Here is a 22,335-nt window from a genome sequence, read left to right as displayed (position 1 = left end):
AAATGGAACAAATAATTCTAAAATTTATATGGAACCAGAAAAGACCTCGAATAGCCAAAGGGATATTGAAAAAGAAAGCCAATGTTGGTGGCATCACAATTCCGGATTTCACGCTCTATTACAAAGCTGTCATCATCAAGACAGCATGGTACTGGCACAAAAACAGACACATAGATCAATGGAACAGAATAGAGAGCCTAGAAATAGACCCTCAACTCTACAGTCAACTAATCTTCGACAAAGCATGAAAGAGTGTCCAATGGAAAAAAGACAGCCTCTTCAATAAATGGTGCTGGGAAAATTGGACAGCCACATGCAGAAAAATGAAATTGGACCATTTCCTTACACCGCACACGAAAATAGACTAAAAATGGATGAAGGATCTCAATGTGCGAAAGGAATCGATCAAAATCCTTGAGGAGAACACAGGCAGCAACCTCTTCGACCTCAGCCACAGCAACATCTTCCTAGGAACAACGACAAAGGCAAGGGAAGCAAGGGCAAAAATGAACTATTGGCATTTCATCAAGATCCAAAGCTTTTGCATAGCAAAGGAAACAGTTAACAAAATCAAAAGACAACTGACAGAATGGGAGAAGATATTTGCAAATGACATATCAGATAAAGGACTAGTGTCCAGAATCTATAAAGAACTTAGCAAACTCAACACCCAAAGAACAAATAATCCAATCAAGAAATGGGCAGAGGACATGAACAGACATTTCTGCAAAGAAGACATCCAGATGGCCAACAGACACATGAAAAAGTGCTCCATATCACTCGTCATCAGGGAAATACAAATCAAAACCACAATGAGATATCACCTCACACCATTCAGAATGGCTAAAATAAGTCAGGAAATGACAGATGCTGGCGAGGAAGCGAAGAAATGGGAACCCTTCTACACTGTTGGTGGGAATGCAAGCTGGTGCAGCCACTCTGGAAAACAGCATAGAGGTTCCTCAAAATGTTGAAAATAGAACTGCCCTATGACCCAGCAATTGCAGTACTGGGTATTTACCCTAAAGACACAAACATAGTGATCCAAAGGGGCACGTGCACCCGAATGTTTATAGCAGCAATGTCCACAATAGCCAAACTATGGAAAGAACCTAGATGTCCATCAACAGATGAATGGATCAAGAAGATGTGGTATATATACACAATGGAATACTATGCAGCCATCAAAAGAAATGAAATCTTGCCATTTGCGACAACATGGATGGAACTAGAGCGTATCATGCTTAGCGAAATAAGTCAAGCAGAGAAAGACAACTATCATATGATCTCCCTGATATGAGGAAGTGGTGATGCAACATGGGCGCTTAAGTGGGTAGAAGAAGAATCAATGAAACAAGATGGAATTTGGAGGGAGACAAACCATAAGTGACTCTTAATCTCACAGAACAAACTGAGGGTTGCTAGGGGGAGGGGGGTTGGGAGAAGGGGATGGGATTATGGACATTGGAGAGGGTATGTGCTTTGGTGAGTGCTGTGAAGTGTGTAAACCTGGTGATTCACAGACCTGTACCCCTGGGGATAAAAATATATGTTTATAAAAAATTAAAAATAAAAAAAAATCAGCATTGTGGAATATATCTTTCATAATATATTGGATGTATTCCATAATCACTAGACATATGGAGAATAAGAGAAATGTGATTCAAACCCAGAAAAAGGCAAGTAATAGAGATTGAGTTGGAATTATCTGTAAGAATTTTGAAGTTGTTGTTATAAGTAGCATGCAAAGGAAGATATGCTTGTAATGAGTAACGAAACTGGAAATTGTAGTAGATAAATAGAAACCATTTAAAAGAACCAGATAGAAATTCTAGAACTAAACATTTTATCTGAAATAATTTTCTAGATGAGCTTAATAGAATATTTAAATATGACAGAAAAACTAGTCCATGAACTTGGGATAGATCAATAGAAATTATATAATCTGAAGAGCAGAGAGAAAAACTCTAAGGGATGCTTCTGTGATTTGTGAGACCTGTATCAAGAGGTTGAATACATTTGATTGGTATATTGAAGAGAAAGAGAATTGGGACAGAAAGATATTAAACAAAAACTGAATTTCCAAATATCTTGAAAAACGTAAACTTACAGATCAAGAATCTTAGTGAATCCCAAGGAAGAGTATACAAAGAATGAAAATGCAAAGGAAACCACAATAAGGCTCATTATAGACATACAAACTGCTGAAAAGTAAAGATAAAAAGAAAATCTGGAAAGAAGGCATAGAAAATCGCATACACAGAGGAATAGCAGTAAAGTGTGCTGTTAGAAACTGCAGTATGTCTAATTAGAAACTGCAGAGGCCAGGAGATAATAGCATATCTTTAATGTGCTGAAAGGGGAGAAGCCCAGTCCACCTAGATTTCTGTATCCAGCAAAAATACTCAAGGATAAAAGTAAATTAAACTTCAAAGGCTAAGAAAATATTTTCCAGCAAACCTGCATTTTATTTAACACTAAAAGAATTTCTTCAGGTTGAAGGACAATGATACCTGATGGATATTTGGATTTTCAGACTGAAAAGAAATTGCAGGTAGGTGAGTTGAGTATAAAAAAGCCTGTTGGGGCAGTTAGGCGGCTCAGTCCATTAAGCATTTGCCTTGGTTTTGGCTTAGGAGTGTGAAATCTGAGCCTTCTGTCAAGCCACCCCCTCAGTGTGGTGTCTGCTTGAAATTCTCTCTCTTCCTTTCTTCCTCTCCCTTCCTCTCTCTTCTACTCCCTTTGCCTCTCCCTTTACCCCTTGCTCACCTGTGTTCGTGTGTGCACTCTTTCTCTCTCAAATAAATAAAATCTTAAAAAACAAACAAACCTGTTTTTCTCTTAATTCATAAGACTGTTTATAAGAAAACTATCACAATAATGGGATTTATTTTATACTTAGAGTTAATATATATGACAGGTCTACCACACAGGATAAGCAAGTGGTATTAATGGTATACAAATCTATGTGGTTTCACGATTCTTAAATTTTACATGAAGTGGAACAACATTAATTTTAATCCCTAAAAAATATTTTTTTTCTCTTATAAGGTTGGGATTTTATTTAACTAATTTGACTTTGCATTAGAAATGTCAGTATAAACTAATGTTAATTTCTATTAAAAAAAAATGTATGCTCCTCTAAGCTACCGACTGAATTATCTAGAAACAACTCATAGCAAACATTCTTAGTACCCAGCTTATAATTCTAAATATTATTCCCTAGAAAATTGGGATTTAATTTTACTTTCTGGATTTAATTTTGCTATATTTTAAATTGTAGAAAATAATAATGTGGCCTCAGTATATGAGGTACACTAAATTTATTTCCAGTTCACCCTCCTCTTACTTCTCTGTTATCTGTGCTTTAGAATATGATAGACAATAGTACCATATGGCTATATAAACCTACTTAAAATCGAAGTTAAAGATGCAGTCCCTCAAGTACATTTAATCATATCTTAAGTGTTCAGTAGCCACATGGAACTAGTGACTGTTGCATAGTTCAATTAATATAACATTTCCAACACCACAGAGAGGTCTGTTGGATAGCTGACCTGGAAAAACCACTAAGTAAATGCAAAAGATACAGCTAAAATAAAGTTCTAAAAATAATCCCAAAACTCAGAAAGGGGATGGGAAAAAAGAAAACAAATGGGAAATTGTAGCCCTAATCAATAATTGTATTACATGTAAGAGACTAAAGATTTTCAGAATAAGACCCAATAATACGCTGTCTCTGAAGAAATTCACTTTAAAGAAAAAGTTGAAAGTCAATGAATATAAAAAAGAAAGGAAAAGTATACATTAGAAGACTTGCAGTAGCAGTATTTAATGTCAGAGACATAGAAAATGAAGTAGTGTTGGATTAAGAAACATTTGAACATAATCTGGTCAATATATCAGGAAGATATAACAACCATAAGTTAGTTATGGTCCTAGAAATGAGATTCAAAATATGTGTAGTATTAAAATAGCTTAAGGAAGAAATAGGCAACTGGATAGTAACAGTTGAAGATACTAACATTCCTCTTTTAGCAATTGATGTAACATCTTTCAGTCTGTTCTCAGGTACATGATATGAATATCTCTAGTCATCATTTGATCTAATTGCTCTTTATAGGATACTATATTCAGTGACTGCAGAACACATATTCTTTTCAAGAGCACTCAGCATGCTTACCAAGAGACTTGCTGGGCTAGAGTGTTAAGTCTGCATAAATTTAAAATGATTGGAATAATACAAAGTGTGTTCTGAGACCACAGTGAATTTAAGTATCACAAGCTAGAAACTGCAAAATCTGAAATATTTGAAAATACACTTCTAAATTACACACAGCTCAAAGAAGTCATAAGGGAAACGAGGAAATATTTTAAAGCAGAAAATAAAAATAAAATAGAAAACTTGCAAATGTATCTGAAGGAGTTCTAAGAGGAATTTAACTGTAAATATTTATATTAGAAATACCTAAAATTAAGAGTCAGGTTCTCACTCTAGAAGAAACTAGAAAAAGGACAGGTTATATCCAAAGAACATGGAGGAAGGGAAATAATAAAGCAGAAATCAGTGAAACAGAAAAAAGACAAACAAGAGAAGTAACAAAACCAAAATTTGGTACTTACAAATGATTATTAAAAATAATAAACTCCTGGCTAGAGACATCAAGAAAATGAGGGACCCCAAATTAATCAAGAACGAAAGAAGAGTTTCACCGAAGATCCCATAGTTACTAGGGAATAATGAAGGAATATTACAATCAGCTTTATGCTATAAATTAAACAATTAAGATAAAAATGACAAACTTCTTAAATATGCTTACCAAACTGACCCAGTATAAAACAGAAATTCTTAGTGGCTATATTTCTGTTAAAGAAATCAAATTATTAAAAAACTTACCATAGAGAGCCACATGATTTCACTGGTGAATTCTATGAAACTGTTAAAGGAGAAAGAAAACCAATCTCACAAAAAGTTTTTCACAAAACAGAGGTTGAAGAATCAATTTCTAACTTATGTGAGGAGGCCAGCAAAATATTGATGTGGATTAGAAAAAACTGTTACCAAAAAAAAACACAAAATATTATCAAATTGCTTATAGTAATATATAAAAGGATCTATTATTTTTTATGATCAAGTGGGGTTTATCCCAGGCAACAGAAAGTTGGTTTCTTATTCTAAAATGGGACGATAATTCACTATATTAATAGAATAAAGAAGACTCATATGATGATATCAGTAGACATGGACACATCATTTGACAAAGTTAAATGCCCATATTTGATAAAAACCCAGAAGATTTCTTTCAATCTGATACATACAATCTATCAAAAACGTGAATCTCGTATTTAATGGTGAAATATTGGACCTAAAATCTGCTTACTCTTACCAATTTAGCATTGTATTAGATCTTAGTGTGATAAGACGAGGGGAAAAAAAAGGCATACAGACTAGAAAGGTGTAAAACTATTTTAAATGGTTTGATTCTCTTATCTCAAATTTGCCTTTTTTAAATCACTTTCTGATTTCTGCATTAGACACTTGAAAATACAGTTTTGGTGTAATAAGTGTAGTTGATATCTCATTCTTAGAACTCTGAATCTTAATTTCTTTTTTCCCAGTATTGTCTACCCTCACAACTGTTTTCCTTCATAGCTTTCTATCTTATAAGATAATGTGAAATTTTCATTACTTTTCTGGAAAACCTTTGTTTTTTTTTTTCTAAAGGATAAAATTAGTGCTCGTTAACATAGTACATCTGCCTATCTGCTTGCTACTTTGCAGTCACAGTTCTTATCACACACTTGCTTTGCTGTATAATGTGATCCTCCCAATGTCCTTCCATCCCTCTCCATAGTATGGTACTATCAGGTAATTTAGAGAACCATTTTATTTATTTTTAATTTTTAAAGATTTTTATTTATTTATTTATTTATTTATTTGACAGAGCATAAGTAAGCAGAGTAGCAGGCAGAGGGAAAGGGAGAAGCTGGCTCCCTGCTGAGCAGGGAGCCTCATGTAGGGCTGGATCCCAGGACCTTGGGATCATGACCAGAGCCAAAGGCAGATGCTTAACCAACTGAGCCACCCAGGCACCCCTGGAGAACCATTTTAAATGCTCTAATAGTGTATTTGTCCTCTGTTACTGTGTGAGTCCTTGAGGGCAGGGACCATTCCTTTATTCATTCATATTTTTACTTTTATCATCTGGCATAATTGCCAATAAACAGCTGGTGTTAAAATATTTTGAATTAATAAGTGAATGGGTGATCATTTTCAACCTGAAGGAGTTTTATTTCATAAAAAAGTGTTTGATCTTGGGTAATTTTAAAATGGTTTAGTCTCAAAATATATAAAATATTTAACCTTTAATTAGTTTCCTTACTACTTACAAAGCCTTATTTTTTTCAAGACATGGAAGTAAAATGTTTTGTGCTAATATAAATTTTAGGATAATTAATGTTTGATATTAGCAACATCTTATGTTTTTATGGTAACTCATGATTATGTTATAAATATTTTCTTAAATTCTGCAAGTGTTTATTAAGACATCACAATCTTGCAGTATGCTAATACAAAATTATTTTTACCTTATGTTCTATATAATTAGTTTAGAGTACCATATCAGAAGTAATCATGATTCTATGTGGTCTGAATGGTTTTATTTCTTAGATGAAAGGAGGAAGTTTCATGTTCACCTATGGAATGCCTCATGTGCAAATAATACAAAAACTCTCAGTATAGTATTGATATGTGATTTGTAAAGACCATATACCTTTTTTTTTTTAAAGATTTTATTTATTTATTTGATAGACAAAGATCATAAGTAGGTAGAGAGGCAGGCAGAGAGAGAGAGAGGGGAAAGCAGGTTCCCTGCTGAGCAGAGAGCCTGATGTGAGCTCGATCCCAGGACCCTGGGGTCACAACCCAAGCCAAAGGCAGAAGCTTTGACCCTCTGAGCCACCCAGGCGCCCCTAAAGACCATATATCTTGATGGACAGTGTCAGATGTTAAGATAAACATTTATTAAGTTTCCTGTAATCTGTCATGGCAACAGTCAGTGGGAAGGATATTTTAAATAAGACATTTATAACTCTAAATATTGGGCTAATATTAACATTTTAAAATATTTCCATGTTTAAGGCATTTTCTGTTTTTTTTTAACTTATTTTTTCATAAACTAGATGAATAATACAAATATGGAATCTATCTTAATCATTTTTGTGGTAAACACCTTGATGATTAGTGAATTTTTCCTAGGTGGCCATGAACTTTGTAGTTTCCCTGCAGTTCATTTTATGTATAATTAATTGACACATTCCTTAAACATCCTTTTCTTGCTACCACTTTTTGTTTTTCTCTATAGTGAACAGTTTTTGCATAGTGTTCTTTACATAAGCATTCAGTAAGTGGTAACTAGGTTATTAAATTTAGTTATTCTACTTTATGATAACTTTATTGCTATGCAAATGATACTAGGTTTTAGTCAGTAGTATATAGATTATTTCCTTAGAAATACTTTGAAATTCCATCTTCATTTTGTGGAATATTCATGGGAAGAAAAGGAAGCTTTTAAAGAGTTCATTTTTCTACAGCAATGTTTGTTAAGACCCACTGTGTTAAATATATTCACTATAACCACTGTTATTTGTTATGGAATATTTCATTTGGCATAATAGGGGTGGAGGTGGGGGCAAGATGAACTGAACCTTCCAAGACCTCAAACAAAGACTGTGTAGCATAGGTGTCTTGTTAAATAGCGTTCGATTATGCTGGGATCTGGAATGAGTAACCTAGCCTGAAAGTAAGAAAATATTGATTAGTTCTGGTACCAGCTATCTGATTGCGTGTTTTTGGCCAAGTCGCTTAACTTCTCTGGTCCTTAAGTTTTTTCATCTATTATGTGAGAGATCGAACTAACTTCTTTTAAATTTTCTCATGTTTTGATTATAGTGAAAATTCTTAACTTGATTCTCAAATTTTCTGAATCCAGTGAAGAACTTTTAAAATGGCAGGCAGAAAACTTAATACTATAGTTACAAACAAATACAGTTAATACAATACAAATGAAACATACAAGTATTGGCAGGATACAGGGTTTCTAGAGGTGAATAGAGCTCATTAGAAAGCCTTCTAGAAAAAATGTGGCAAACTTATGAAGTGGGATAATGAGTAAGTGGGAGGGCTTGAGGAATATATTGTTAGGATAAAATGGTTTGCATATGTGGAAGTCATTTATTTGAAGGAGACCGCAGGCATTCAATTGACTGAAGTAGTGACTTCCTGCTGAGGAATAATGGAAAATAAGGCTTTTGACACCATGAAGCTGAGAAAGGTGTCAATTAGTAAAGTGCCTGAAAGTCATACTAAGTTAAGCTTCTTGTGATGGGCAACCACTGCATGCTTTTGTGTAGGGGATCCAAAGAATGAACTGTGCCTGAGAAAAATATTCAGGTTGCTTTTAGTAAAGTGAAATGAGAGTAAGAGCTTAAAACTTCATGGAGAGATTAACTTGTTAAGGTTACACCAGAAAATGAGCTGGTTTTGATAGGAAAAGCCAGGGCTTTTAAAAATTAACTATAGTTGGTTAAGAGGCTGCCTTTGGCATAGGTCATGGTCCCAAGGACCTAGAATCCTGTCCATCATTCAGCTCCCTGCTCTGTGGAGAGCCTGCTTCTCCTCCCCCTTCTTCTGCCTGCTGCTCTGCCTACTTGTGTTCTCTCTCTGTCAAATAAATAAATAAAATCTTTATTTAAAAAAATGAACTATAGGGGTGCCTGTGTGGCTCATTCATTAAGTGGCTTCTAGAATCCTGCGATCCAACCCCAAGCCCGACATCGGGCTCCCTGCTCTATAGGAACCCTGGCTCTCCCTCTCCCACTCCTCCTGCTTGTGTTCCCTCTCTCGCTGTGTCTCTTTCTGTCAAATAAATAAAATCTTTAAAAAATTTAAATTAACTATAATGTTTAGGTTAGTTGGATTTCCAGTGAATGTAGTTAAAGGATAAAGAAAGCCTTGTGGCCTGAGTGCAAGAATATTTAGAATTTATTATCTTGCTCCAGAGCCCCACAGTGTTACTCTCTTGTATTTCTTATGCATTAATTATAATAATGCAAATAATAGAAGGATGGGTCATTTCATTTTTTTCCCCCTCAAAACCAAACTTTTCAGGAGATACAAGATATTTTAAAACAAACTCCTATATATTCTGTTACAATTGTTAATGCATTGTGAGCACATATTGCTGATGATGGCTTTTTGGTACTTAGCAGGTATATATTTCACATTTATGTGGATTAATTAGGCTTATTTAAAAAATTAGTCCTCATAGTCGTACTCCTATAAAACTATACTATGGATGTGGTTGAAAAAATGCACCATTTAAATGACAGTGTTTTCTTTCTTCCCTGCCTAGTCTTTTTTAGGATTGGTGAACTTGTTACCTTATCCTGCTGTTTATGAGCTGGTAGGCAATCAGGATCTTCCTAATAAAGCAGAATATTCTCTTCGTGAAGTCCCAACATGTGTTATTGTAAGTCATTTTTTTAATATCTTTACCTTTTACTTTACCTTTACTTTACTTTACCTTTACTTGAGATTTATAGTACAGTGCAGTTTGACAGAAAAAAGGAACGTTATTTAATGGTGTTTAAAAGCTGATTTGATTTATTTACCCATGGAATATCAGCTCCGAATTATCTGTGCATGGAATTTTTGATCCAGGTCACCTTAAAGTTACAACACCTCTTGGAATACAAAGTTAATGCTTCCCAATCAGGAAAGAAACCTGGCATAAGCAGAAATATGTACATGAATGACTTTTAGGTGGTTTATTAGTCACACCAGTGTTGCTTCTTCATTGGCTAGAATAATTAGGATTAAACTATATACAAGCAGTCCAATGTATTTTCTGCTTGTATTTTAATGAACTACATATTACTGCCCCATGAGGGCAGTATATACATATTTATTTGAGACTTTTTTCATATTCATACTCCTAAATGGGTAACTTGTTTTAATCATTTAGAGGTATTTAGTTCCTCATCTTTGGTAAGTTTATGAATTAAATATACAAAATATGTGTTTATGCATTCATAAAGGATTATTTAATTCTGAATCAAACTCACAAGATAATGTATATTTATGCATTCATAAAGAATTATTTAATTAACACTGAAATTCTGTTAACCATTCTTATTTTCTGGTCACTTTGTCTTGTATGTAATTGTTTTTTCTATAGTTTTGCTCATTTGAATACTTTTAATTCTTGTTAATCTTAAACATTTTAATTTTTTTTAAACTTTCTCTGCTTTGTAAATTTTTTGATAATTTTATGAATGAGATATAAAGATAGGTACTTCTAATGTTGAATTTTTAATTTATATTCTCTTTTCTTTGAAGAGTTTCAATTTTACCTTGTGCTTACTTGCATCTTGGCATTTGTGGACTTCTCTTCCTCTGCCACCTATCATCCAGATTGATCTCTTCCAATAGTGCAGTTTTAGTTGTACACTGACAATTCTGACCTATAATGCTCACCTGACTGTTGAATCTGTACTCAGATTTATACCAGATAATTGACATCTGGAATACTTACGAGCATCTCAGTCTTACCACTTCTACAACTGAATATACTTTTTTTTTCTACAGTTCCATCATCCACACAGTTGAGTGAGCTAGAAACCTGGAAGTCATTGTTGACTTCTCTTTCTATATATGCAGTTAATCACCATGTATAGATTTTTGCCTCCCAAATAACCACATGTTGTTTACTTTTTAAATTTCTATTAAAAACATCTTAGCTCGGACTGTCATTTGTTGTCTAGATTACGTCAGTGAGATCCGAACTGCTTTTTTTCCCAGTTCAACCTATAATTTATCCTAATGATGATTAATTTTCAGAGTGGTCCTTTAGAAATGAAAACCAGATGCAGTAATTCTATTTAAAATATTTGCTGATCTCTCTTTGCCTCCACGTGTAGCCACATTCCTTTGCATGAGGACAGACAGCTTCTCCTTGTTTCTCAAAGCCTTTTTTTTTTTGGTCTCTTTTCACCTTTTACTCTCTGACTTCCAGGGTAATCAGACAAGTTTCTTCCTTTCTCTGGTGTCTGGAAGCTATCTAACCTTGCCTTTTGGCTAGATAGTAGTATCTCCTCATTTTTCATGCTTTACTCTTTCTGTGAAGTCATCTCATAGGTCACATTATTGTATAATTACTTTTGCATTTCTCTCTCCTAATGAACTGTAAAATCCATGAGGAGAGGAACTATATTTTATCTTTGGCCAAAAATGTCTCACTAGTTGTTTTGTCTTTCTTTTGAGCTTGGTAGGTTCTCAGTAACTTCATTGTTTTATTAATCATTTGATAGGCCCTAGATGATTTTGGCCCTTCTTAGGCTTTATTCAAAAGAATATAAATTCAGTATCTTTCTGTTTTCTTTGGGAGTCCTGTGGCAGGAACCCTAGGAAGTTAAACTGAGGAACGGTGTGTGTGCATGTGTTTGTACATGTATTTACACAAATTCATGGCTGGGCTTTCTTTTGTGGATACTTTCAAACTTTCATTTAAAATGGTCTAATGAACTCCCATATACCCAACACTAAACTTTAGCTTTGATCAGCATTCTGTCCGTATTCTTCCCTCTATTTCACTCCTCTTATACAGTTTCCTCCCCTTTACTCCTGCATTTTTTTTTCCTGGAGAATTATTAAAGCATATTTTAGGCATAATGTCAATTTATCTGAATAATTTAGTGTATAAATTTAGTATGCATCTCTAACTAATAAGGACCCCTGGGTTTTGTTTTTGCTTTTGTTTGAATTACCTCATTTTGAATATCTGTGGCTTTAATCCTTTCTGAAATATTAGCTATAATCCCTTAACATTATCTAATATGTGGTCTACATAGAAGTTTCCTTTTTCTTAAGATGTCTTTTTTTTTTTTTTTTAAATAGTTGGTCGAGTCATGATCCAAAGAAGGTCCATATGTTTCATTCAGTTATTATGTCTTTTATGTCTTTTTTCTAAAACAGTTCTTTCTTTGTTTCCATGCCATTATTTATTGGAAAAACTGGGTTATTTGTCCTGGGTTGCATTTATTCAGTGTTTCACTAGGAGATGTGAAATGGTGATTCTAGTTCTGGCATTCTTTTTGTCCTTGACTGGAATTGCTTAATAATGGAAATCCTGAAAAACTTTTTTTCAGAAATGGCAGAATAAATACTTGACTATTTATAAATCCTCAGAGTAGTGAATTGGTCTAATAATCTCCAAAAGTGATGTTTTGTTATTATTATCAGTATGAGCTTCTAATTTGTATATGTATATGTTTCAATCCAGTGTGATTAATCATTACTACTTTTCATAATCAAGGTATTCCTTGGCTATGGAGTCCTTTTCACATGTAATTATTTCTGTTTGATATATTTCTTTCTCATGTAAGGTATTCCAGGCTCATTGTATACATTTTCTGGCTCGGTCCTGGAATCCGCCATCTTCAAAGAATTGTTTCTTTTACTAGGAATTGTTATTTAGAAATTATAACCTAGATGCTAGAAATGTTCCTTGTTGAGGGTTGTCATCATTTCTAGTCATTTCAGTAGACAGCTAAGGAGAGCATTTTTTTTTTAAGAGAAATTCATCATGAGCCTATATTGTATTTTTTCTTGTATTTTTCTCTTTCACAGAAAAGCTTGGTGACTAATGACATGAACAAAACTACTCACTTGCTTTTATTGTACAATGTACATATAATAGTTTCAGAATAAAATAAGATTAATGTGTGCATATTGATATTTCATTTCAGTTAGTTTTGTTCTTAGGATGTATGCCACTAGTGATTTACAGTCAAAGTACTGTGTTTTAAAAAGTTACTGGAAGTAAGTAAATCTCATTCTGCCTGGTTATGCCACTAACTTGATAGATTTATTTTAGAATGTTCTAAATTGAGAGGTTGTTTTACCTTTTGTATTAATTTTGCCTTTTCAATTATTACATGATTAATGTTCTTTTAAAATGTGTGACTCCAGGGGTGCCTGGATGGCTCAGTGGGTTAAGCCTCTGCCTTCGGCTCAGGTCATGATTTCAGAGTCCTGGAATTGAGCCCCGCATTGGGCTCTCTGCTCAGCAGGAAGGCTGCTTTCCCACTCTCTCTCTGCCTGCTGCTCTGCCTACTTGTGATCTCTCTTTGTCAGAGAAATAAATAAAAATCTTAAAAAAAAAAAGTGACTCCAGTATGTCACAAAGTATATTCACAGAATGTGCTTGCATATTAATCTCCCTTTGTCCTTTCTCTGTGTATGTATGTTTTGATCTTCAATATAATATCTGCTAGCTCCATGTAGTTATTTAAATTTAAATCAGTGACAACAAAATAAAATTCAAAATTTCTTTCTTTTAAGTACTATCCACATTTCAAGTTTTCAAGTGCCCATTAACCATAGGTGGGCAATGGCTACTCTGTTGGATAACACAGACAGATAGTATTTCCGTCATTGCAGAAAGTTCTTTTTTATAACATTCCCTTATAGCTAACACTTTTTGTTAGTTTTTGGTTTATCCTTCAAATATTACTTTACAACTTTCACTTTTAAAAAGTATATATATATTTTTTTCCCTCCAGACTTAAGCAAAAGATAGTATGCTTTAAACACTGTCCTGTCTCTGCATTTTCTCTTATTTTTAAAAAATATTTTATTTGTTTGAGAGAGAGAGGGTATGAGGTGGGCAGCATCTCAGGGCTCAGGGATCAGGACCTGAGCTGAAGGCATACTGACTGAGCCACCCAGGCGCCCCTGCATTTTTCTTTTAATTCTGTGTCTTTGAGATTACCGCACACCAGTATATAGAGCTCTGCCCTTAACTCTTTTACAAATGGATGGTATACTGTTGTGTGGATGTGTTGTGTTTTTATTTACCAGTCATCTGTTGGTAGACACTGGATTCTTTAAGGTTTTTGGTATTATAAGTTATGCCAAATTAATAGTTTGGTTTATATTTATTGTACTTACCAGTTTGCCTATATATTTTTTCTACTGTTGTATAACAACTTGCTACAAATTTAGCAAATTAAAACCACCCATTTATGAGCTCACAGTTTTGTATATCAGAAGTCTGGCACTGTGTACCTGGGTTTTCTGCTCAGAGTATTATAAGCCGAAATCAAGATGTTGGGTAGGCTAAGTTTATCAGGAGGCCCTGGGGAAAACTGCATTTCCAAATTAATTCTGGGCAGGATTCAGTTTCTTAGGTTGTAGGACTAAAGTGCCTGGCTTTTTGGGGGCTGTCAGCCAAGAGTTGCTCCTGGGGCTTTGTCCTGTGGCCCCCTCCATTTCAACTGTGAACAACCTTTCTCCTATCAAATCCTTTTCATGCTTTGAATCTCCTCTTCTGTGAGCAGCCCCCCAAAATTCTTTTCTTTTAAATGGCTCTTGCAGTGATATCAGAGCCACTCAGATAATCTCCTATTTTAAAATCAATTAAGGACTTCCGCAAAAATCTCTTCATAGCAATACATGCACTAGTGTTTAAGGCCTGAGAATCTTGAGGCCTCTTACATTCTGCCTACTATAGATAGTATATTTGAGCTAGATTTCTGGAAGTGGGATTGCTGGGTTGAAAGGTAAATTCATATGTAATTTTAGTATATATCGCTAGATTTTTATCCACAGGGAGTAATCGTTCTGCTTTCCCATCAATGAGGTATAATAGTTACTGTTTTCTAACAGTCTCATTAAGTTGTTTATGTGATCAGAGGTGTAGATATCTGACCTGAGGAAAGTGTTAATGTGTGTTTTTCTTGTGAATAGCACATTTTTTTTCTTATGCTTTAATGGCCATTGATGACTTCTCAATGGTGTTTCAATTTATTTTTAATAATTTTCTATTTGTTTTCTTTTTCTTAGTTTTGAGGAATTCTTTATATTTTAGGGATGTTAGACCTTAACTTCTATGATTTCGTATCAGGTATCTACAAAAACTCTAGGTCCTGTAAACAACTCTCAAGTTGCACTTTAGTAAGTTAAAGGTCAATAAAAAAAATATTCTGTTTTCTAATATTTCTGATATGTCTTTTAAACATGAAATCTTTGATTGTTCTCCAGCCCCTTTCACTTAATTTGTAGCTATATAAGTGATGTATTAGGTAAGACCTCTTTAGTTATTGGAGAAACTCAGTTTGAATTAGTTTCAGCAGAAGAGGATATTTATTGACCTGCATTAGAAAATATATTGGCTCTAATAAACATCTGCAGCTTGTGTAGAGTCATGATGTGGGAGGTAACTGGGAAATTTGGATCCCAGTACTGGTGACAAGAGTATTCCATGTTCTTTGCATAACCAAGGAGTATAAACAGTGAATTAACCTAAGGGAGAACTTGCTAATTGTCAGAGCTGACTAAAAGCGAGATAGGCTACCTTGGGATTCTGTGAGTTCCTTATCTTGTTTCTTCTTGGTGGAGATACTGCAGATCAGATCCAAAAACGTATTGGATGGATGTAGCACATAATCTTTAAGCTCTTTTTCAACCCTGAGAATATGTTTGCAGTATTTAGCATAATGCCTGGCACACAGTAGGTGTGCAGTACATGCTAAATTAAATATTTGTGGACTTCATTGTGCCACAAGAGCAAAGAACAAAACAAAAAACGAGGACAAGTAGAAATAGAACTTCGACGGTAGATTCACATTTGTCTGTCTGTCTGTGTCATCTTGTCCTGTTACTGCCTATCTTGGCTTTATTGAAAGCTATGCATAGTGTAGTGGTTAAGAGTTTGTATTCTGAAGCCAGACTGCCTGGATTAGATTCCCATTTCTGCCTTTTAGAAACTGTGCGACTTCAGACAAGATGAACTTTAATTTTCTGTTAAAAGAGACCAGTAATGTTCCTTTCCCAGGGTTGTTGTAAGAATTAAATGAAATATAAAAGTTCAAGTCACTGTTTGGCAGATAATAAATGCTATAAAATTGCCTGGTATAATTATCATTAGTGTTTTCTTCTCCAGATGGTGTTCTCTATAGGAGAGTACACAGGACTACCTGTTACTTTATACTGACATCTTCACCATTTCCCCTTGTTGTTGTTTTCTAGGGCTGTCATAACAAATGGCCACAAACTGGGTAGATGACAACAACAGAAATTTATTCTCTTATAGTTCGGGAGCCCAGAAGTCTAAAATCAAGGTTTTAATAGGGACACATTCCCTCTAAAGGCTCCAGGGGAGAATTCTTCAGCTTCTGGTTGTTCCAGGCATTTCATGTCTTTTTGCTAACATAACTCCAGTTTCTGCCCTCCATCTTCACAAGATTTTCTCCCTCATCTGTCTTAAATCTCCCTTTGTCTTTCCCTTCTAAGGATACCTGTCACAGTGTCAGGGCCCACTTGGGTTAATCCAGAATGATCTTATCTCAGAATTCTTAATTACCTAGTTCAAACACTCTTTTGCCAAATAGGGTAACAATCATAGGTTCCGGAGATTAGGATGTGGACATATCTTTTGTTGGGGTCACAGTGTAATTCACTAGGTTACCAAACAGGAGAGTGGCCTTTTCCTCTCCTTCCCTCCTATAGACTGAATACCCCCAGAATACATATGTTGAAACCTAATCCCCAATGTGATATTGGGGGTGGGCCTTCACGAAGTGATTAGTACCTTTAAAACATTATAGACTCCAGTTTTGCACAGTGGCAATATCGTAGCCAATGAGGTTTATCCGAGGTGTGGTTATGGATAATTGAAAAAAAAAATGGACTCTAGAGAAATCTCTTACCCCTTCTGCCGTGTGAGGGCACAGTGAAAAGATAACTATCTAAAAACTAGAAAGTGGGTCCTTGCCAGACACAAAATCTGTTGCCTTGATTTTGGACCTCTCAGCATCCAGAACTGTAAGAAATAAAATTTCTGGGGCACCTGGGTGGCTCAGTGGGTTGGGCCTCTGCCTTTGGCTTGGGTCATGATCTCAGGGTCCTGAGATCGAGTCCTGCATCGAGCTCTCTGCTCGGCAGGGAGCCTGCTTCATCTGCTCTCTCTCTGCCTGCCTCTCTGCCTACTTGTGATCTCTCCCTGTCAAATAAATAAATAAAAATCTCTAAAAAAAAAAATTAAAATAAAAAGAAAAATAAAATTTCTGTTGTTTATAAGCCACCCAGTCTATCATACTCTGTTATAGCAGCCAGAATAGATTAAGAGCCCTCTCACTTGAAAAATCTCAAGGAAGAACCTTAAAGGTTGAGTTTTGTTTGAGGATGTTCATGAGCTAACCAGTCACAAGCCACTCCTAGTGGTGCAGGTGAAGGAGTATTGGCATTATAACTGATCTGTCCCTTCTTGCACTTATCCCTTTCTGAAGTGAAAAGAGGTAACACACACATGACCATTGGGACACTTGTAAACAGCAGGCACTCAGGCATGTATGTATTTGTGTGAATCGATATTCCTTTGTTTTCCTAGTTTTGGTTTCATTCTGGCCTACTAGATCGCAGTGTATTTTCTAGTTGGGCAGTATCGTTTAAAAAGAATTTCAGACTTGTTTTTGTTTTTTTGAGTCCCAGGCCTTACTTGCCACTTCTTCGTTGTTAGGAAGATGCTGCTTGATTTAAAAAACTGATTGCCTTATTGACACATGTTGCAGTGCTTAGAAACTGAAGTTCTCCATAAGGGAGGCTTCCCAGGAGTTTCATTTTCTTCCCTAAGTGGTGATCCATCAATGTAATCCTCTTTAAAGAACAAATTATTTACCGTAACATTTGTTCTCTGAAAATGCATTATCATTGATAGATCACTGCAATCTACTCTTCTATTAGCTTGCTGGTAATATATTTTCTACCTCTTTTATTTTTAAAATATCTAGTACTCAGCATTTGGAACTAGAACTTTATAGAGTTCCAAAGTGTCACTCTCTGTCAGAGTCTGAGCTTAGTATCCAGATAGTTGGACAAATTTCAGTCACCTATACTAGTAGTATCCTACTAATGAAGAGAAGTCCAGAGTAATCCTTCCAAAAGCTACGGTCATAGAACTGATGGGCAGATGCTCTTCTCTCAGATAAGAGAAGGACAGTGATACATAATTCTAGATTAATCTGTGAAGATGATGATAAAACAGTGATAATTTCTTAAATTATTTTTAGCAGTAAAAATATCTACCTGTTTGAAGAAACACCTGGCAAACAAGTTTCTCCATATATATGGGGATTACTTAATAGTAATCAGGTGCCTCGACAAGTCAAGGAGAGCTCCATGGCTCTGTCACTGTGCCTAATCAGGACTGTCAAAGGAGAGATTAGGAGAAGGAAGAGAGTGGATATATTATTGAGAATCTGAATGTGAAGCTGGGAATATGAATGAATTACTTAGTTCAGGTTCTATCATAAAGTTTGAGAGAGGAGTGTCCAGCTAGAAGCAAACAAAATGACAGATTTTCAGATGGCAATCTTTTTATCCTTCATGTTAGGCAGTTTATATAATGTTTGCTGATTATAAACTTTTGTGCTAGTATTTACACATTTTTACAGGCTATCTGTATAACAATAATAAATGCATGCATTCCTAAGTGTTAGGTATAAACTTTTATTATACAAGTTGGCACAAAATCTAGTTTTTACTGTGTTTTGATTTATGTTTTTTGAAAGCTTATTTCCTCAGCCTTGTAAAGTCATTTCCATGCTTCTTATTTATTTGATGATATGACATTTGTACTATCATCCATGTAGACCTCTGTAGATATTTACTCCCTGGCAAAACCTGCCTTTTTACCTATTGTTTACAGAAATGTCTTCATTAGAACTCCTGGGGTGTAGCAAGTTTCTTGGTCAAGAAAATGAACAATGAGAGAGACAAGTATACATCTATGAATAACTTTCTTAGGCCTAAACCCAAAGATCTACACAAAACGGGGCATTCTAAAAAGAAAGACTTTTAGAGAGCGCTCAGAATTGCATAGTAGGGTTACATTGTCAGGGTTTGGGATGGCTGGTGGCACCTGGGTCCTCAGGTTCTCCCTGCACTTGCATCATGATTTTTAAGCCTGGCTACACATTGTAACAACTTGAGAATCTTTTAAAGGTTATTAGTGTCAAAATCACACCCCCAAGGATATTGACTAAATTGGTCTGGGGTAGAGAAAGCTTGGGCATTAGTCATGTGTATATGTAAATATAATTTTCTTTTTGAAGTTCTCTAGGTGATTCCAGTGTTCAACCAGGGTTGGAAACCACTGATTTACATGAGCAGAGACTGTCAACAAGTTTCAGCTACTAGATAAAACTATTCAAATCCACTGTTCATGCTTCACATTTGTAGATTTCATATTTGTTTTTCAAAGTAGTTTACATTGTTTTTTTACAGTTTGGTCAGTATTTAGCTGGTTGTATAAGTTGCTCACACAGTACCAGAATGAGGTAGAAATTAGTGATTCTCCACTTTGGCTAAACATGAGATGACTTGTTTCACAAACTTTAACAAATCTTGATGCTCAGACACACCAAGAACAATTAATTCAGAATCTCTAATGGTGAGACTTGGGCATTGGTAATTTTTTTTTTTAACTGCTCCTTAAGTGATCAAATATAAAGCCAAGTTTGAGAACCATAGATCTTAATCTTTCTTGAGTTGGTTTTTTTTTTTTTTAAATGGTTTCGGTCAACCACAGTCTCACTCTAAGTCTTTCTTTTTCAGGATATTATAGATAGACTTATAATTTTGAATTCAGAAGCTAAGATTCGTTCTTTATTCAACTATGAACAATCACACATCTTTGGTCTAAGGTAAGGCACTAAATTTTATTTGAGGTACATTTTCTATCTTAACCGCAGAAACGGATAAGCATATGTTCTATATACTTTCAAAAAGTATTTAAAATGAGCTAATTTTTAAAGCATGCTCCTTGATGTTAACCATTACTCCTTAACCTCAGTTTTTCCAATCTTTAAAACTTTTTCGTCATATATAGACCTATAATTTGTTTTCCTACCTATAAATTACCACTTTTAAAACTAGATGAATTAAAGCCATTTTCCATTTTCATAGGTTTGTGATTTTTTTTTCTTTCCACTAGCGGAATAACCTTTTCAGCCAACAGGGGGGGCGTCAGTGAGAATGCTCTACCTAAGAGATAAAGCAGTCACTTTTCTAAAATTAGAATCTCTGGTGATGGTAGTATATATTATAGATCTTAAACTTTAAAAAAAAATTTTTTTTATCTTTAATAGCTGAGTTTCATTTTTGGACCTTTTTATTCAAAGAAGGTAGAAAAACTATAGCTTGTCCTCTATTTCAAATGTATTTTCACATTAAACTTGTCATATATAGCATCAGATACATCATATAGGAAGCAATGATGAAAAATACTAGGAAAAATCTACTCAGTAGAACTTCTGCATAGCAAGTATATTTCTGAGTTTTGTAGTTATAAAATATAGATTCTGGCTTCTTTTTAACTGATATAGTGAGTGATTTTTTTTTTTTTTTTTTAATAAAGAACAGTGTTTTTTCCCTAGTATTTTTGTTAAAAAAATAATCATGGGATTTTAAGTCATGTAAAAAGCCATCCAAGAAGTAAAATACCTCTGGGAATAAAATATATTAATTTACATAGCATGTGCTTTTTTCAAATGTAGTGCAGTATCCAAATGGAGTCATTCTGTTCTAACAGGAGAAAATTTGCCATGGCATTGTCTGTATGTGTAATAGTGTTGTGTAGTATGGTGGTTAGATTAGCAACATGGATTCTGGAGTCAAGACTTGCTTACTCTCTATTAGTTGTGTGAGTTGGGATCTCAGTTATCATCTGTAAAATGGAAGAAAATTGTATTATTTTCCTCATAGAACTATTATGAGAATTGCGTAAGAAAAACTAGGACTTATTGACAGTGCCTGGCATGTAGCAAGCACTATAAAAATGTTCATAATAGATGTAGTAGCAGTATTACTTCATGTGTTTCTTTATATCTTCTTGCTTTTTATGATTTTTGTGTTTAACTAGGAAGTAAATTTTGTCTTCATTCTTTCAGTACCCCAGTAGTCTTCAATATGCCACCAAGTAATTTGCTATGTTTACAGTATCAGCAATAAGAGAGAGAAAAAGGCCAAACTTTTCTGAAGTTTTCTGAGGAAAAGTTTGTATTTTATTTTTTGTGGGTTTTTAGCAAGTTTTTCTTTGATATATGTTTGTTTCATTATATTTCAAAATTCATACTCATAATATTCAGTTATATTTTTAAATCATACTTTTGAGGTTAGATAATTTACTGTCTCCTACTAATTTTAGTCCAGTGTTGGTCATTGGGGCCCAATAGTGATAATTTATATCATGCCTTTGTATTCTATAAATCTTATGATTCTCTGTTTTGAATTCTTACCTGTATCATTTTCTTTAGTTTCTACAATGGTTTTGTTTCTAATTGTACCTTTATTATACTGTTCCCTTCAGTAGTTCATCTCATGAATGTTTTTGCCTTGTATACTTATCACTGCTTGTTCCATTCACTTCTTTCCCCTCTGAATAACAGTAAGTTTAGTACAGTTTCTGTAGGTTTGCCACAGCACTTAGATGAGGCTAATGCAGGGCTCAGTGAAATGTAGATTTTCACTTTTTAATAGTATCACATTCTCTGTAAATTTCAAATTTTTATTTGTTCAGATCCTAAAAATCTTGTATCGTAAATGACTAATATATAAGAAGGTTGCTCCTCTGATTAGCCCTCCTATCCTCTTTGTTTCTGCTTCTAGCCTGTCCTTTTCTAATTTTGGTATCTGGGTGCAGACGTGTCTTCACGTTTCATCTTACAGTGAAGCACACTCAAAAAGAAATTTCTCTTGACCTCCCGTCTCTGAAGACACTGTCCTGTTTCTCGTCCTCTCACTATACCAAGTAATCTGTATAAACTGTCCCCACTTGCTCACATCTCTTTACTTCTCAATCCACTTATCTTTGACATTGACTTTATAGCTTGGTCAGAATTATACATCCTGCTCAGATTGCCTGTAGCCTCTATCCTGATGAATGTAAGAGATTCTTCTCTTTTTAATTCTCCTCTGACTGTAACTATCAGCATTTGACATAGTAGATCATTCCTTTCTGTGTTAAAGAGTTCTCTTTGCTTCTATAGCTCTTTTGCATTCTCTTAGCAATCTCTGCAATATGGAATAATTGGGACTTTGTCCAAGTTGCACTTTTTTCCTCTTTGTTCCGCTCCAAGTTCATTCACTTACATCTTTGCCTTTAAGTATCCTTTATGGCAGTAGGTGCCCCATAGTTTATATCCCTAACCTTAATCATTATTTGGAGCTTCCAGGTTCAGATATGCAACTCTTTCTTGATGTCTCAATTCATACAT

At 34.7% G+C, this 22,335-nt stretch overlaps 1 protein-coding gene and 1 pseudogene across 1 annotated transcript in view; both read left to right on the top strand.

Annotated features, from left to right (window-relative positions):
* The window catches only part of TBC1D32 (TBC1 domain family member 32), a 242,268-nt gene that overhangs the window by 95,167 nt on the left and 124,766 nt on the right, over window positions 1-22,335 (top strand). Inside the window, exons 22-23 of the mRNA XM_059400634.1 lie at window positions 9,414-9,530; window positions 19,676-19,764. Of these exons, the coding sequence (XP_059256617.1) occupies window positions 9,414-9,530; window positions 19,676-19,764 (206 nt within the window). The remainder of the gene's footprint in view (window positions 1-9,413; window positions 9,531-19,675; window positions 19,765-22,335) is intronic.
* LOC132018811 (U4 spliceosomal RNA) lies at window positions 16,674-16,789 on the top strand (annotated as a pseudogene).

The sequence above is a fragment of the Mustela nigripes genome, chromosome 5 (genome assembly GCF_022355385.1).
Source record: "Mustela nigripes isolate SB6536 chromosome 5, MUSNIG.SB6536, whole genome shotgun sequence".
In the NCBI taxonomy this organism is placed as follows: domain Eukaryota; kingdom Metazoa; phylum Chordata; class Mammalia; order Carnivora; family Mustelidae; genus Mustela; species Mustela nigripes.
Note: the sequence above shows the minus strand (reverse complement) of the source record. Positions and strands in the feature narration are given on the sequence as shown.